The sequence below is a fragment of the Candoia aspera genome, chromosome 6 (assembly GCF_035149785.1).
Source record: "Candoia aspera isolate rCanAsp1 chromosome 6, rCanAsp1.hap2, whole genome shotgun sequence".
In the NCBI taxonomy this organism is placed as follows: Eukaryota; Metazoa; Chordata; class Lepidosauria; order Squamata; family Boidae; genus Candoia; species Candoia aspera.
The window spans coordinates 38,269,098-38,287,927 of record NC_086158.1 but is presented as its reverse complement, the minus strand read 5'-3'; the positions used below and the strand labels follow the sequence as shown (position 1 = coordinate 38,287,927).

The following is an 18,830-nucleotide window of genomic DNA, read 5'->3' as shown; positions in this document are numbered from 1 at the left end:
AAAACTGCAGGACTTGTCCAGGCAGTCTCTGAGAATCAGACATGATTGAACGGATTTGTGTGTGTGTGTATGAATTTTATATAAATACTGGCTATCTTCTCATGAATTTTCTAATTGTTATGCCTGATTTTTTAATACTAGAGGTGTCGATCATGTATTTGCAATTAAAAAGTCAGGCATTATTTGCATGTCTTGCTAATTCCATTCACAAAATGTTTTGTGGCATTCAGTGAATGTAGCTATAGTTTTCTTCTGATGTTTGGCAGACTATCAATATTTTAGAGGTTCCTTAAAAAGAGGATGTAAATATTTGCTCATCAGTGATGCATTACCCATTGTTTAAGCTATGGGGAATTATAAAATGAGCCCACTGCAAGGATCAGGTATCAGGACACTTCCCGTCCAAGGAACTCACTGATACACCAAGTGTCTAAACTCCATGATTTATCTAGTGTATCAGTTAATGGAACGCTCATTCCCATCCACTGCCCAATAAAAATACTTACTGTGGTTTCAGTGCCTGTTGATTTGTTTTCTGAAATAAGAGAAGTTTTAATATATGATAATTTCTCTTATACTGCAACATAGAGTTTACTTCTAAGGACTTCATTATTCTGATGCTGCTTAATTCCAACAGTGTGTTTGGCAAAAGCAGGAAAAAAGAAAGAGCAAGTAATATTGACTCTTTAAGATATTAAGATCCTTAATATTCAGGATCTCTGTTAAGTCATCACATATTTACAATATCCAAATTGGCTGAACTCCCCAGAAATTAACATCCACATTGTATGGTGTCCACTATACTGTTAAATACTGTAATCAGTATTATGAGAAATTGGAGGTTAGGCATCCTTAGGATTTCTCCCCAAATGAAGGCTTATTGTAAAAACTAATACATTTGTTTTACCTGCTGAGTGCCTTATTTGTTACAGTACTCTCACAGCTCTCCTTATAGCAAATGTCCTGGTGCACTTTGTAGACCCTCTTGTATCTGATATAAAAACAAACACATCAAAGAATGAATGATGGGAAAGTTAACCATAAAGAGGTATAGTGTGGGTTGTGAGTTAAACCCCAGAGCTTAAATCTCTTGGATCTCTTACTTCGCAAGAGGGGCCTTAAAGATCCCCCAATGTCTTAATAAACAAAAATCCCAGGCCACTGGCAGAAAGACATTATCCACAATTCCCCAAAACCCTCAGCAGAGTTAGGCAACCTGCAGTCTCCCCAAATCCATACTGCCAATTCTTGGTGGTGCAACTGGTGAAAGTTGGTGACAGTACAGGTAGTCATCACTTACTGACTGGCCACTTAAAGGCCATTCGAAGTTGTTATGGTACCCCAAAAGTAGATTTCCGACTGGGGCCTGAAATTATGACCCTCATGTGACCTGGATTCGGCCATCCTGGAGGTGGTGGCCATTTTAGGTCACATGACTGCTGTTTGGTACCAGGAAGTCCTCCAGGCCTACACACTGGATTTCTGAGGCAGCAGGCCTGGTCATGTGGCTGCACTACTTCCTGTGATTTAGCAGCCGGCAAAGGGAACTTTGTGTGTGCCTTGCTGTACAGGAATGATGTACTTTTTCCATACAGTACTGCATTGACTTATACTTGCCTTTAATTTTGTCCCAGTTTTTGTTTAACTTAAGTAGAGATTTGTATGGTGGCATGCATGTTCCGTCCTCTGCCTGTCTAAATTTTAATTACATTTAACAATACTGTATGCTGGTTTACTGTTTTTAAAACAGTTGTTTTATAAAAATCAGATTTATATACAGTACTGTACAGTAACAAAAGCAGCAGAGTTAACTACAGCAGGAAAGAAAAGTTACAGTACTGTACAGTACCTTTAAACCTGTTTAGTACTGTACTGTAGAACAAAGATTCCAATGAAGACTTTACAGTAAGTAATAACCAGTAACATTAGCTGAAAATAACAGTAATATTAACTGAAAATAATATTACTCTAGCCACAGAAGCATTTCCATAGTCATGTTTTGGTGGAAAACATGACTATCACACTCTGTCCCCACCCCCCTGTACTGCAAAGTAACTCCTGGTTTGCTTAACAACCGCACGTTCACTTAATAATCGAAGGAAGCCACAAGCCCCTATCTTGAGTCACTTAATGACCGCTGTGACTTGCTTAACAACCGTGGTTAAAAAAGGTTGTAAAAATGAGTCTGGACTCACTTAACAACTGTTATGACTTACAGTCGAAAATCTGGGCTCAGTTGTGGTCATTAAGTGAAGACTACCTGTATCTTGCCATCTAAGGCAGAAAACAAATGATATTTGTTGTATAAATCTAAAACAGCCTTAATTCAGTTAAAAAGACATCTTCCCCCCGCCAGCCTCCTCTGGAAAAATTGGGAAAAAATGAACTGGCAGCTTGGAATAAAAAGCAGACAGTATCATGGACAGCACGCTGAAATTTGAAGTTTGATACTTGAAGAAAAAAATATGGTCAAGACAGTACTTACAGATAATGGCAGATACCTCCTTCCCAGACTGGAAAAGATTTTGTTTCGGAGTAAAGCCGAGTACAAGATTGGGGCACTTTTTTACAAGCTGAAGGGGAAAAAATTGTGTACTGAGGACATTTCAATAAATAGAGATAAATATTTGGATCTAATTTTCTTTGTACAAATCAGGGCAAATTGATTTAGAGCAGTGCCAAGAAATTTAAACTGTTCTTATGTGGGAAATAAGTGTCTTCAAAGAGATTGGAAGAGGGGAAGGGAAATATACCAATTATAGAAGAGACACAATACAATTTGATAATTATGTTGATGCAGTTTGTTCTCAGATAATAAAATATGCTGCACCAAGGGGGGTTGTGTAGGGTCAGCTCATAACTCCTGTAGCCAACAAGAGAAGAACAGCTTTTGTAAAGCATGTTAGTGACATCTGCTTCTCAAAACAAAAGAATTTTGGTGCTTTCCACAGCCTTATTTTTGTTTTAATTCTGCTTTACCTTACTGTAATTTTTTGTTTGGTTATAGTGAATTTTACTTTGCTATAGGATAGTTTTAGGAATGAAAAAGTAGGTTAGACATTTTAATAAATAAAGCTCAGCATCATAATTATGCACTACCTTAGTCAATGAGAACATCAACCTCTCCGCCAGTTATAGTTCTACCCACAAATACACAATTACAAAAACACATCATGCTATGCAGACATATTTCCTATTTCCACAAGTGCTAATTTCATACTGAAATGGCAACTCCGCTCCATAAAGCAAGCCTGCAGCAATTCACTCTTTGTTCAATTTCTATCCATATATCTATGTGTCTTAATTATGAAAACCAGTAGCTGTGTCTATTTTTTTCCAGCAAAGAAGGTGTCTGTAGGGTACCAAGATATGGGCAACAACTACTTTTTGTAAAAATAGGAGTAATTTCAACCTGCATCAGACTGGAACACTTGCATAGTCTTCACAGTATCCTCCTTAATTCACTGTGACTTACTCTAAGGGTATATATTGCTTGATGTTTATTATATCTAGTTTAAATATAAACCCCTTCTCTAGACTACTCTTGGTGGTACAATTTAATTAAACAGATGTATAAACAATTATGAAAACACAAAGGGAAGGGCAGAGTTGGGGAATAATTGTTAGAGAAGAGACAAGATTTGTTGTAAGTCAATGTGCAAATCTTGCTTCATCTTTTCGATATCTACTATTACTTTTCAAATCGTTCCCCACACTGGTATTCCCCTTGTATGGTTTTTAATGTTCATTTATAGACCAGAAATAGATTTAATAATAAAATACAGCTTACAAAATAAATACTTTCTGAACCAGAACAATATGGAAAGTGCAGGCACGCACATGCATACACATATTCACATATTTCTCCCTGAAAATTCACCTTCCAAAGACAGTGGGTTTTTTAAGCCACTGAGTTTTTCTTTTATGCATTTGTAGCAATCATGTAGTCAGATTCTCAGGAGCATATATTCAGAGAGAGAGGAGAGGTTTACTCATGTGAGCATTACAATCTCATATGATAAACATTCCTACAAGACTTACTTCCTCTTCCAAGAATAAATAATCTTTTTTTTTCCAGTTCATGGAAGAAAAGAAGCCATATTACAGACTGACATATGAACAATACTTTGCAAGGGTTAGTTGCCTACATTATGGATTTATCAGCTCCCAAAGCCAGATGAACATTACATTTACTATGGGGGGTATGTCCACATGTCTTCCTTGGTCCAGAGTGAGTTTTGTCAATACTGTAGTATGTATTTCCTATAGCCTATATATCAATCTCTTCCCCTATTTCCCACTGCAGATTTATAACTCAACTCTGAAGGATATCCTTCCAGCCTGTGAACAAATTTCTGTGCTATTTTTATCCTGCACTGCTAAACACCATTTCTAATTCTGTGTGTAAATTTTTCATCCCTTTTAAAAAGAGAAGCAACACCTGCATTGATTCTGATTGTCCAGGCAGTTTCCTATTACCCTCTTTTCTTTTCTTTCTCTCTCTCTTAGTACCATGTGGCAGAAAAGTTCAGAAAAGCACACGTTCCTCTTAACTCACCTAGTTCACATAATCTGCCTTTGAATCCAGGAGTACAGTCACAACTGTAAGACTCTAAGCCAGCAACACAGGTCCCACCATTTTTGCAGAAGTTTATGGAACAATTCTGCCTCTCACCTGATAATGCAAAGGAAAGAGTGAGATATTCTGGCTATTTTTAGATGATCAAACATTATTTAAGACTGGAGACGCAAGGGGTAATCTTGGATCATCTCTATCTCCTCACTTCAAACATACTTTCTCTCTTGGTACTCTCAGGTTCTGACAGTTGCAATGCCAGTTTGACCTGACTGGCTGATTCCTCCATATTTTCTTCAACTTTCATGGGAGCCTCTGGTTCTAGAAGAAGCAGTCAAGAATAACTTTTTTTAAATCAGAAAGCTTGTGCTATGTTAGAGAGCAGAAACCCAAGGAGGGAGGGTGAACAGCACATACGTGTTCTCATAGTGACAGATCGACTTGAGGAGCTGCTGATTTTAGTGGTGATCCTCCCTCTGCCATCCACTAGTTCTGTAAATCTTTTAAAAGAGAAATACTAGGACATTCCCGTTTGCAAAGCTGAAATGACGTGCTCAGACTGAGCACCTCATGCATCTGTATTTATTTTGTTTGGTAACCGAGCTTCATTCTTTACCTGGGTGCCAGTGAGGGTTCCTCGGGGACAGTGTGATCAGCAAGCACATGCAATTCTGGCAGGAAAGCTGGGGGCACTCTGTTTCTCAGCACCCGTGGATGCCCAGTTTGGCTCCAGCGTCCTTCAGAGGTGCTATCTTTCTGTACTAAATATAAGACATGATTACAGAACTGGGTGAATGCAATGTACTGTAAAAAGCTGGGTAAGAATCTGGGTACCCCAAGAACTGTCTCCTCTTCGGCCGAGTCTACCAGTATCTTAGAAAAAGGAAATTCAAGGAAAGTATGCTGGTGAATTTTATTGTAACTGTGATGTTGTGCAGATGGTAGAGTTAAACCTTTACTTTTTAGGCCATTTTCCCAATAAAAATCTGCCTCCCAGAATAGAACAGATTCAGCAAGGGAGGCATTCCTCATCAGAAAAATGGTGTTGGACAGATGTGTTAACTTTCCTCGGAGCTGCAATCAGAACCAGATTTATTCCATTTCCCTCCCAATTACTTGTTTTTAAAAAATGAGATATTCAGTAATTGATTTCCAACAACTGTTCTGCTTCTTTAGAATCTGGATGATTTTGCTTTAAATCAAAAGGATAAGCAAGATATCTGAGCTTTTCCTGTTCATTCACACACCCAAGGAAGCAGGATGCAAACACCGATTCTCAGCTTTTGCTAAAGAAAATTCATCTTGCTTTTATCACAGAGAATAGAAGTGGGTGATCATTGAATGCATGAAGGATATACAGTAGACAGATACAAGCATACTTCTACCTCTAAGATTACCTTCCTCATCCTTAATGAGGAAGGAAAACAACAGCAGTATGGAGAATAATGTGTGATCTACACTTACAGGCTGTAATATAAAGATGGGCAGGCTCACTCATCACTTGTCCTTGATCAGTATTTTGAACAGCCATCACAGATAAGCGATACCTTTGACCTGGGTTCAGATCACGCACTGTATAGGAAGACAGTTTTCCATTGGGGACATAGCGGCTCTTTACACTCTGGCTGGTACTGACATTGATGATATAACCTTCCACTGTGCCCACAAGGGGTTGTTCCCATGCCATCTGGACAGAGGTGGCCGCAACTCTGGATGCAGTGAGGTTTCTAGGAGAAAGAGGTCCTGTTCAGAGAGAAGAAGGAAATTTGACTGGAATTCTTTTCAGCTGCCTATCAAATAAATAGTTGTGAAAATGGGGGAAACCCTCAAGATTAGCACTATGCTTGCTTCTCTTGCTTTCCCAAATGAGCAAGCAGCTTCTGGAATTACATTAGTTAGCAGGCTCCCGGGATTCTATTACATTTGTGCCCTCTCTTGCATTGTATCCTCTTCCCTCCCCCAACTTCATTCCATTCATAGGAAAGAAAGTGTTACACATGCACTATGAAAAGCACTGCATTTATTTAGTTGTTGCTCTTCATAACCAGAAGAATAGAGGAGGAGCAACATTCAAAATAGTTTAAGCTAGAGACAGATTTTTAACTCACTCCAGATGGAATTGTGGAGGCAAGAAATATCTGAACAATCCTTCTGCATCATCTAATTTGATGATGTAAAATAAAGCAGGAAATCAGGACACTGAATGGTAAGGGTTCATTCCAGCTGAGTACCATTGATCTGCAAGATAAGTCACTCTTTTCTTTAGTTTTCAGACTCTAACTTTGGAGGAAGTTGCATGCAGAACAGAGTTCAATGTTTTTCAAATTGTGACTTCAGCAATTAGGAGTTGTTTTCTTTTCAGCAGTACTATGGAGCTAATGCCATCTATTAAACTACAGCATGCTGTCTGTATAAATATAGTGTGTGACTATGAGGAGAAGAAACAGTATAGGACAAAAGTTTGTTCAGTTTTTTACATGTAAGGACAAGGAAAAGAAATGCCTCCTCAGGTACTAGAGATGAAAAAATACATCTCTTTCCTTCCTTCCTTATAAATAAATGATCATCCAAATCAGAATCAGAGGAAAGATTGGTCAGATACTCTCCCATGGTACCAGCAAGGGCACTACAAACAGTTAAATTACTGTAGGAGTACTGGTTTTGCTCTGTTATTTTAATTGGTTTATAAATAACAAAGATGGCAAAGCAAGAAGCAAGAAGCAAGCAGGAAATGTTCAGTCAAACTCACGGGTCCAGACGTAGAATGGAGCTGTAGCAAAGCTCTCTGTGGGACGATCATCACTACTAAGGCCACTCAAGGTCCACATGTGGATAAGATACTTCTGTCCTGGTTGAAGGTCCCTAATGGAAGGAGAATTAGATATGATGAATAAATCTCAATCAGATGGTACAATTTTGGAATTAAAAACATGCTATTCCTTATTGACCACTGATGAGTTAGAAACTTAGATAAACTACCCAGACATATGCACACACTGTTGAATATAAAATAAATACCTGAATCAATGCCAATTCCAACTTTCTGCCACGTCCATGCTTCAATTGTCTTTATAATTTGAGAAGTTTTCATATTTAATTTGATGGAAATAAATAAAGGTAGATTTAGATAGGATTAGGGTGTCCACTGAAATTGTCCTAATTTTTTTTGCAGCTTGGTCTTGTTGATCTGTCTTTTTCTTGGGCATCTCTATTATGGAATTCTACAGCTAATTTTAGAGATACTTTCTTGATAAAGAGTTCATACACTGTAGTTCCTAAACTGCAGAAAAAATATCTAAGCAAGAAATACAACTGCTTAATCTCTAACCTTGGCTAGGCCTATGGAAACAATCTGATAATGCCCCAATAAGCTCAGGAGGTCTTTAAAACAGCTATGCCAATTTTCAAGTTGCTACTCTGGGGCTTTGAGGAGTGGATCGAGAGAGGTGCTTTGCTAATTAAATGATTTGCACAGGCCTAATCTTTGCTGCTCAATCAAGCCAGTTGATTAACTAAATCACAAAAAATCCTCTCTGGACTACATTTGTTTATTCACCATCAACTCCCTTCTTCCATCCCAGTACATCTTTCACTTCTTGCTCACCAAAATGTGTATTTGGTCACAGTATTGTTTAATTCTACAGCACGATCCTCCACATCCTCTGGCTGCCGTATGGAGAGGCGCACCTTGCTGACTGTGGCATGTTTGAGCTTATGAAGAGCCCATTGCACAGTAATGGTAGTGGCAGTCACATTGGCTATTTCAAATCCTTCTACTGGGTGAGGTCCTGTTAGGATGAGAGAAGGGAAGTGCAAGAGGTTGTTACAACTCACTGTAATTGACAACACACCCACTTGATCTTTCCCAAGAAGTACAGTCCTACCAGAAGCCTCCTTCCTATTTCAGTAGTTTTCTACAGAAGACAAAGGTTGCTCTGGGATTTTGACAGGACTTCTGCAACAGAACGCACCCTCCCTTTCTGGGAGTACACTACATGGCATCTTGCGACTATACTGGAGAGAAGGCATTTTATTCTATAGTAAAGGGTCTCCCTCAAGAGGCTGTGACACAGTCAATTATCAAGTATTTATTTATTTGATTTATATGTCTGCCTATCTCCCCCATTCAAACTCCCAGAGTCTCCAGGCATTGGGCAAGAACCTTGATGGCATCACCTGGTAAAACTAAATAGATAAATAACCTGTGTCAACAGATGACCTGACCCAGCAGTTTCACGTAGATGTTAAAAAGGAGTGGGGAGACAGTGAAGCACTGAGACATCCCATAAAGCAGGGGTCTGGGGCTCAATATCTACCCCCCACTTCTGAATTGGCCCAGAAGGATACCATGATGGATGGTACTGAAGACCACTGAGAGATCAAAGAGGATCAGGATGGATGCACTACCTCCATGTGAGTCAGCCAAAAGTCATAGACAAGTATGATCTATGCTGTTTTAGAACTATAATCAGTCCTGAACTTCGATTGAAAGAGTTCCAGTTAATCTGCTTCCTCCTTCCCTCTGGAGTTGAAGGCCAACCACCTTCTCAACTACCTTCCCTAAAAAGGGAAGGCTGAAGACTGGACAAAAGAGGTGATAGACAACTGCCTCTTTCAAGGCAGGTGGAATCACCCTCCCCTCCCCCTGCAGAGAAGCATTCACCATTGCATTGATTCAGCCACAGTTTACCTCCTGGGAGACCTTAATCAACCAGGAGGATCCTGGATCTAAAACACAGATGGCTGAACTCACAGCTCCAAGGACTCCATCCATTTCATCACGGCCAAAAGATTCAGTAGTAAGACCCCTCCTATACTTCACAGGGCTCCAGAGGTCCTGCACATGGGAAAAATCATTCATGCCTCATATTCACTAAAGTCTACTAGAGCCAAGAAATTCAAGGTTCTCTTGGCTAGGTCTTTCAGCCTCTCATCAAAAGATGCTTAGTGAAAAAGTTAAAGTGAGTAGCATAGAAAGGATGAACCCACAGTTTATACACATTTTCAGGAAAACCTCAGGTTGGGGCTTGTACTTGAGACCAGCAGCAAGATACTTCATGAATACATACAATTATTCTTTTAAAAAACATGCTCTAGTTCTACTGCCCCCAACCTGGTGCTATGCATTGGGACTAGTATTCCTGACTTTCTGAGAATTGTAATTTCCAAACTTCTGGAGGGGACCAATGGGGAAAGCTGCTCTCATTGATCAGCCAAGAGCATAAGAGCACAGAAAGCTTAAATCCATGAACTATAGTGCCATCAATTCAGCAACTTTCTGCAGAGTTAATTTAGTGCTATGGGTCTGTAACTGACATTAGCAGGGAAGTTCCCAGAACAAATGCACTAACTGGCATGGGACTTTCATACGTTTTATGCATTCATATTCCAGCAGAAGTCAAACGCCTACAGAAAAATAGTCAAACTTTAGCTCTATCACCCATAAACATCACCCAAATATTTCATTGGTATAGCAACTTTACTGATCCAACTGGTTCATACTCTGCTTTTTGGAGTAGCAAAGTGTAGATCAGTGTAGTGTAGATCAGAAAAAAATCTGTATCATTATGGCTATAAAGCAGCACAGATAACACTTGAAAAAGCCTTTGCCTGTAAAATGTTTTAAGTAAAAGATCGATACAAGTTAGTGAGATTATGAACAATGCAAATAAAGACTTGCCCACATTAACTGTCATTAGAGCTCAATCCAATTCCAACAGAGCTGTTTGAGGGTGAAAGTATTTTTAGAGGAAATAATACTGCAGAATGACATTTGTCTTCTCTCTTAAGCTCCCAGCTCCTTCAACATTTTAAGAAACATATGCATGGTCCTGCAAGAGTTAATTAAGTGTCACATGTGTTCAATATCAAGGCGTTCTACCCCAGACTGCAGGCGGCAACAAATTCTTAGAAGAAGAGGTCACAGCAAGAGTCTTTAATTGTGAACATTAGTAATAATACCATTGCAAAATAATAACAAATACAATCAGTCATCCCTCAGAGTAGTTCTTTTCAGAATTTATCAGTTCATATCCTTGAGAAAGAAATACTTTCCTCTTGTTTTCCTAGACTAAAGAAAGAATATCAAGTTCAGCAGCATTGCCTAGGGCCTTTCACTGTCTACTGCTTCACCTGTGCTCTTGTTTTATAAGGGTATGATATGTTTTTCTTTCATCAGTATGCTGTCTTTCAACTGCACTTAATTTATCCTGAAACATTATATTGCTAAAGACCAGGATGGAAGAGGGGAAAATAGCAGATTCTCTTAAAGGGCATTTGTCATTTTGCTCACATCTATTTTGTCTTCCCAATTAAAAACACTTTAAACCATTCTATTCTCTATTATTATATGGAATTCTACTCATTAATATTATCTGGAATTCTCTCCCCCAGTCCCAGTGCTATTCGTCCAGGACTCTTCTTTGAAAAAAATAATCCCAAATATCACTGTCAAAGACAAATATGAAACAGTGAAGCACATATAAGCTTTGTAAATAGATCCTCCATGCATTCTATAACTTTTAAATTAATAATCAAAATTAATTTACTTTCTGTATCCAAAGGACACTAATAAGTTATCAAGCATGATAATTCAAGGTCTTTTCTCTTAATTTTTTAAATTACAATTAAAGAAACCTATCACAAGCTAGCAAGAAGCAGCCAGTTGAATCCTTGCGGGGAGCATTTTAAGCACTGTCTGAAAACACAGCCTGGACTAATCCAGCCTAAATTATATCAGTACACATATAGAAAAAATATTTACAATTTGGGGGGCTGATGAAATAATAGTTTTGTTAACTTCCACTGCAAATTATTTGCTGCAAATTTGACTTTTACAGATTATGGCTATAAGAGAATAAATATTTGGAGAACAAGAGAAGACTAATGCAGCATTTTTCGTTTTGTTCCCATGTTGCTTGGTTCATTTCCCACTAGTTATAGATCAGCATTCTTGTGATAAGCAGCATGTCTAAATTTACTGATGCTAGACTGGTATAGAGGAAATTTCTACTATGAACCAAAGACATGGCACTCCACTATTCTTAATTTTCAGTTTTCCCCAACCAAGTGCCCTTTGTCCATGCTAGTTGTAGATTATGGAGCTCTAAGACACAGGGAGAATAGCCAGGTTCTGGAAGGCTGTTACGTATGCTAAGGATCTTGCAATATGCTTTGAGGATCCTTGACTGCTGCTTACATGGCATCCTAGCTACTGCAGCCAGGCATTTCTGTACCCACAACTCTATTCCTCTAAAGGAGCTACTCACTAGTACGAGTGACGAGCATGATGGGCCTGCTGATATCATTCTTGTTATTCGATTTGCGTTTGACTGAAAAGACAGAAATATTGTAGGCTTTGCCGGAGGCTAGTGCCCGCAAATGGTGGGCAGCACGACTTCGGTCCACATAATCAGTCCAGCGGTAAGAGCCGTCGAAGGATACGTACGTCACGGCGTAGCCATCAATCATATGCTTGGCGGCCTGGTCCTTGGGCGGGCGCCAAGAGATTGACAACCCATTCTCCTCCACTTTTTCCACCTTTAATGACATTGGTGGCAGCAGCTCTTCGTGGTGTCAGTGCCAACAAAAAGAATGAAGAATATATAACTCATTTAAATGATGTAATTCTTTTCCTCCCCTCTCCATGATCAAATATGTTCTCCCACTGGCAGCAGTTACATAGTAGTTTAGCTTTCCACTGCCTGGTACCTTTCAGATGACAACTTCCACAATTCCTAGCCATATTGGAGGCACCCAAGATTGGGAACAGCCATTTGTTATATTTTATAACAGACTGCTTCAATTTACTGCCATTCTAGGAGCATCTGGTATGTGTGTATAAAAAGTCACAATAGCAGTTGCAGCAATGCAATCAAAGTCCCAGTCGTTTTGTATGCACATCAGCATCACATGTATATACAAAGGGATGGGTCTTTGTGCTGCTGTGACCATTTTGACTTTTTTAACACCCCTCACCAAACATCACCGTGCCCTCCCAATATAAAGGTTTTCATCCCCATAATACCTTGGCCAACATTACAATATACCTGGAAGGAAAACTGGGAAAGGAAGTTCATATAATTCAGCTACCTCAGAAGAATCTATAAAAACATTATGAGAAGATGTTTTTACAATTACAGCATCTATACTAAAATTGGTGACGCTTTCCTAATGAAATTCCATCCAGCAAATGAAATTGTTGAGATGAAGCTAGGAAGGAGATTTTGTTCATCCCAAGTGAAGAAAAGAGGAGGAGAAAAAAGTATTTAATTCATACAATTACTACTTTCTAGTATGAGTATGACTAATAGTAGATTCAGCTTTTTAGTTTAATTACCTTTCTCACAATTCCTGCCAGTGTAGCCCACTTTGCAGGTGCAGATGTGAGATTCATTACTGGGTAGACAGTAGCCTCTATTTCCACATGGGTTGAAGAAACAGGGATCACTAACTAGGAAAGAAGAGCAAAACAATCCCTTGAGAACCACAGTTCATACAGATGAAAGTAAAAATGTTTGTCAAGGGAAGATTGAACTTCTTCATTAAAATGATCCTGTATTTATCCATTCCATTTACTTTCTTGGAAAGTTAGTAAGAACCTTTGAGTTTACGAAGGCCCCTGCATTTCATGTTACCTTACCTGACTCACAATGGTAGCCAAAGAAGCCCTCTGGGCAGACACACAGGTAAGAACCACTGTGATTTTCACAACTTCCTCGATTCCGACACGGGTTTGATTTACAGGCATCCACTTCTGGGGAGCATAAATACACTCACTCAGATATCTGTAGGAGGTGTCACATGGAATTAAGAAGATGACTCTTCTTCTGGTGGATAGCCCCTTGCAAAGATCCTGCTGCAGTGCAGTGAATAAACTGAAAACCCACCCTGCCTGGATCCAGATAATCTCCTTACTAAGCATGAAATTGGTGGGGGATATTCATGTCAGATGAATAGCTCTTTCTATTCAAGAAAGCCCAAGGACAAAGGTACTTATAGGGCCCAGGTGACTCTGCAATTTCATATTTGGTTTTTAGGAACCTTTTCAGGGGTTTTCAATTTCATTAAGAAATACATCAGGTGACTATCTGATACTCAGATGACTATCTGAAATGACAATCTGACTGTCTATAATGAATGGCCTCATGACAGGAGAGATGTATAAAAAGTCTGAAAATAATAGGAATACATCACAGCTGGCTCAACATAGCTAGTCACTGCAGATGACCATCATCCTCAGAGAGATGATTAGATGACTTCATGCCATCTAAAATCTCTATCAGAAAGTATAAAGTCTCTTAATCTCCAAATAGCTTTTTCTAAGAATAGAAGCAATGATATGTTCTAATTTATGCTGCTGTACGCAGATGGGCTACAAGGCTTATACAACCTACAGCAGCTGAACTGGTTATAGGAGAAAAACCCTGCTTTCCAATGTCAGAAGGAATAATCTCTTTAAGTAACTATGATTTTTTACTGTAATGGTTAAATTAACATTTATACTGAATAAAACATAAGAATGACAGATCAAAAAACATAAAGGTGTTTATCTTCCATTGTTATTAAGTAACATTCTAAGAACAATATCCATTCATTCATTATTTACCCATTTCACACTGTGTTCCAATGAAGCCTTCAGAACAATGACAGATAAATGATCCTGGCTGGTCTTTGCAGATTCCACCATTTTTGCATGGACTAGACTGACATTCATTAATTTCTGCAGATGTGAAAGAAAAATTAAAAATTACACTGAGTTGATCAACCCAGTGATATGATGTGCCAGAAAACCAGCAGCATTGGACATCCATGGAAAATTTTTTCATGAAGTCTAAAGTGAATTGTCTTACCTTCCATTTCAATTAAACCCTACTGTGATAAAAGAGTTTTACTTCTGCAAAGTTGCAAAATAACTTTCATACTTTATAGTCATAGCAGCTCTGCAAAGTTTTAGAATTGCGATGAATTGTCACTAAGGACTGGATAGTGCAAAAATAAACAAGAATTAACGATTATTTGTGCAAGTAAAGGGAGAGCAGGACAATGTGAAACTCAACATATATAAAAGTTTGCCAAAGGTGCTTTATAATTAATACTACACTGTAGGGAGTAAGGAAGATGACCTTGACAGAGACATGCAAGATCCTTGCCAGGGCAGTGAGGTGTAAAAAGCCCACAAGAGACACAGAACACTTGGAAGTGGCTCAGACAGATACTTCTCTTTGCTGTAGCTGAGGATATGCTTTAGGATGATAGACATCTTTAGGATGATAGACATCTCCAAAAATGTGAGTACAGCCTACTTAATTGCAACTTTGCACTGACAAATAATTGTAACAACAGAATTCCTAGGAGTCTCCAAAAAGCAAGAAACACAATACTAAAGGAGGGAAGCAAATGCTGGGAGAGAAATGTCTGCCATGAAGACTGACTAGTAACCAGAGGGAGGAGATGTACTCACACCTCCCAACATTCTCAAAACAACCTCTGATTACACATTGGACATTGTAAGGATACAGGGAAAAATAATACCTTTATACCAGTACAATTTATGGCAACTTAAGGAAGTCTCATTCATAGACTGGGAACATGACAAGAACAACATTGTGAGGCAAAGTGGGGAACTGAAGTTGTCAAGACATGGTTGTATTATGGTTACAGACACTTAAGGACAAGGCATATGAGGCAGACATTCTTCCACAGTCATAAATGACACTCTGGTTTTGCTTTTTGCAATTTAGGAGCCCTTCTGGACTCATGGCTCTGCTTCAAAAGTAAGTGGAAGCTGTGACTAGAAGGGCCTTTGTCCAGTTTCAGCTGGTGCACCCAATGTGGTCTTACCTAGTGCAGGAAGACCTGGCTACAGCAAATTACACCCTCAGACTACTACAATGTGCTATAAATAGGGCTCCCTTCAATAACCACTCAGAAACTACAGCTGGACCAGAAGGTAGTGGACTGTGTGTTAACTGGTACCCAATATTGGGAACATATAACATCAATACTGCTGAACCCTGCACTAATTGTTGGTTGGTTTCTGAGTATAACTTAAAAGTGCTGGTGTTGACAGGGAACTAAAGCCAAGAGATGCTGCTTTTCAGTGGCAGTCCTGGTATTCAGAATAGTCTCCTAAGGAAAATCAGACTAACTCGCCACCCCCACCCCGGTGACTTTTAAACAGAGGTTTGAGCCTTTTAGGAGAGTGTTTCAGTTCAGTGTGTGGTGGGATCATCTCCTATTCTTTCATTTTTTGTTTTTTCTGCCTTTTTGTTTTTGTGATTGTTGTGGATGATTTATTGGGTAATGATTTTAGATGTCAATTTTAAAATGTTTACTCTGAATTGTTCTGTGGATGTTTTGATTAATTTTTTGCATGGAAAATGCCAAGAGCCTTTTGATTGCAGTGGGATGTGATAGACAAACTAATAAAAATTTCCTAAGAACTTCCATACAAATTTTTATTTTGCCCATTCTTCATAGCCTTTTGTCAAGTTGTTACCACATGTTTTCTGTGGTATGCTGTTATGTGGAAAGCTTTCAGGTATGGCTCCCACATATGGGCTGCAAAAATTGGATGAGATGGTAGGAAAGGTTCAGGGTTTTGTGAATCTCTCTGTCATCTCCTAGTGGTCATTTTGATTTTGGCACCCCATATGCGGTACCCCTACATTTGAGATCGTATATGCAACGAGACTCCAAAGCATTATAGAGTTGTGACCCAATGAGCAATATATTGTACTAATAAACTATGACATTAAACAATTTCCTGGCAAACATATTTTCATGTTCTCTTACCCAACTCACAGTTGTTTCCTGTATAACCAGCTTTGCACAAGCAAAGGAAATTGGCAATTAGATCTTTGCACAACCCCCCATTCAGACAGGGTTGAGATCTGCACTCATCAATTTCTGTAAGAGAGGGTAGAAGAAGCAGCCATCACCCATCTGCAATGGAAAATCTGATGTCTAGAAAGCATCTGGAAAGAAACTGCTACATTCCTGATTCCGAAACCATAAGTAGAGAGATATAGGGGTATCATTAGCTAGAACATCAGAAATTGTGCATTTTAAAAACAACCCTTCCAACCATCAGAACACAGGGAATTTTGATTTCTGAGAGGGGCAGCTAAATAGACAAAAAGGAGAAAACAATTGCAGTGTCTGCCCTTCTCCCCAAAACACATTTCATAGGGATGGGAAGAGCCATGCTTTATATGCAAAAGTTTCTAGATTCAAACCCTGACACCCCAAAGTAGAAGTAGGAAATATGCCATCCAAAATACTGGAGAACTGCTACAAGTCAGTACAAGTGACCACAGTAAATTATGGATCTTATATCTGTAAATACAGTGTCACTGTAGAAGGAAGCTTCCTAAGTTCTGTGACAGATCTGATGTTTTAGTATACTTGAAGCACACACAATAGGGAGTGAATGCTTCATCCCTTCTTTAAGAAGAATTACCTCTCTTTGGCAATTTTACTAGCAATGTTTTACTATGGGGAGGAATCAGTGTTGGTTATTATGTGTAGATAACAGTGAGCGGAAGCTTCTTATGGAAATGTGGTTGATGCCTCCCTCCGCCCCTCCCTTGCCCTACACCAATAAAACACAGGTATGACATTTAAAATACAGAAAAACTAAACCTGAAACAATTAATAATGAAAAGAAGATACTGACTTCTGCAAGCCACAGCCACTGCTAGAAACCTGACAACCTTTATAATCTTGCGGAAGGAAGATTGTAATTTCTTGATCAGAGATACAACTAAAATTTCTGACAATCAGGTTAATGAGTGCCAGACATCATGGGTGGTACAATGGGCAGTGTAACAATACATGGGTTACTGATTCAACCTCTGAATCAGAGTAAACACACATATGGTTATTGTACAGGAGATTAGTATATTAGGTAGTACGCCATTTTGAGCCAAGATTTTAAAAAATCCCCTATGTGGAGCATGTAAGATGTTATAGAGGTAACTAGAAATTGTCCATGAAGAATCTGCAATTACTCCATAATAAGGGTGCATGATTTTAACCCTATCATTTTGTAGGTCTAAATCCCAAATTCTCTGTTTAAATTCAATTTATCTGGGCCAAGCAACAATACTGCCAGGAGTGAGAAGCCATAGTATACCAGATTGGAGTCAAATTGTTTCTTCGGGGATGAGGAAAACCTATTCAGTAGGATGTGGAGAACCAAAAAACCACCCACCCATTCACGCCCCCCCCAAAAAAAAACCCCTGCTTCAGCCCAAAACTGAGATGGCAAAGTGTCAGGCCAGCCCCAAAGAAATGCAGCCATGCTCTAACTGAACAAGGGCATTTGAATGAGGGACACAAAGTGTGGCTTTAAGAAATTTAGACTAAACAGCTTCTAAGGTAGAGGCATTCTTATAAACACAAAGCTGTGCCTCATACAGTGGCAAGCCCAGAAATTTTGCTTTACATAGTTTAATGATTCTTGAAAATTAAGGATATTACACCAGTAACCTGTAGGTGCCAGTAGTTACAGTAGATAACAGAAGTTTCCTATTATGTGCACAGGATGATGAAGGAAGTTGCTTCTCCTTCACAATAAACCCTACCCATTCAATCTTTATGTCTTGCAGCCATATCAGCATTTTCTTACTTCTTATTCTTCTGTCAAGAATTATCCACACAATAATTTTCTTGAGTTCACATGTGCTATGTTGCTGGACATAATGCAGGACTGAAATCATTAGCATTGTCCAGAGTAAACTGCCTAAAACGGGAGTACACAAACTGATACTCTGCAAACAATTTGGACTTTAACTCTCATCAGACCTGGCCAGCATGGCTCATGGCAACAGGCTGGGGGAGCTCTAGTCCAAAAAAATGTAGAGTACCACATTGCCTGCTCCTGGTCCTTGATAACCTCCTGTCCTAGCAACTTTATAACAAGTCTCCCATATTTAGGATATTACATTTTAACAGTAAAAAGCAGGTACAAAATTGGGGAGATGCATGAGAAGAAAGTTCTATACTGAAAAGTCTTTCATTTCTCTACCTTCATCTTGAGGTACAGAATTGGCAAGGCAATCATTTTTAATGCAAGGAAGCTATTTCATATATGTATATTCATACATGTATATCATATATTGACAGACATGGAAATAAATCAAGATACCAGCTTTCAAAACACCTGCAAGTTTGAGGTAACCCTGATGCTACAGATAATGATATGACCTTTTATTCTCCCACCAATTATTAACTAATAGATTCTCCAATC

The 18,830-nt window shown here is 38.9% G+C and overlaps 1 protein-coding gene across 1 annotated transcript in view; it reads right to left on the bottom strand.

Moving 5' to 3' along the window:
* The window catches only part of SNED1 (sushi, nidogen and EGF like domains 1), a 73,563-nt gene that overhangs the window by 862 nt on the left and 53,871 nt on the right, over positions 1–18,830 (bottom strand). Inside the window, exons 18-32 of the mRNA XM_063306742.1 lie at positions 16,373–16,486; positions 14,184–14,297; positions 13,218–13,331; positions 12,915–13,028; positions 11,845–12,141; positions 8,181–8,364; positions 7,326–7,438; positions 6,041–6,319; positions 5,193–5,337; positions 4,994–5,076; positions 4,796–4,897; positions 4,559–4,675; positions 2,486–2,573; positions 908–991; positions 507–535 (exon numbers count right to left, since the gene is read on the bottom strand). Coding sequence (XP_063162812.1) covers positions 514–535; positions 908–991; positions 2,486–2,573; positions 4,559–4,675; positions 4,796–4,897; positions 4,994–5,076; positions 5,193–5,337; positions 6,041–6,319; positions 7,326–7,438; positions 8,181–8,364; positions 11,845–12,141; positions 12,915–13,028; positions 13,218–13,331; positions 14,184–14,297; positions 16,373–16,486 — 1,970 coding nt within the window. The 3' untranslated portion in view covers positions 507–513. The remainder of the gene's footprint in view (positions 1–506; positions 536–907; positions 992–2,485; positions 2,574–4,558; positions 4,676–4,795; positions 4,898–4,993; positions 5,077–5,192; positions 5,338–6,040; positions 6,320–7,325; positions 7,439–8,180; positions 8,365–11,844; positions 12,142–12,914; positions 13,029–13,217; positions 13,332–14,183; positions 14,298–16,372; positions 16,487–18,830) is intronic.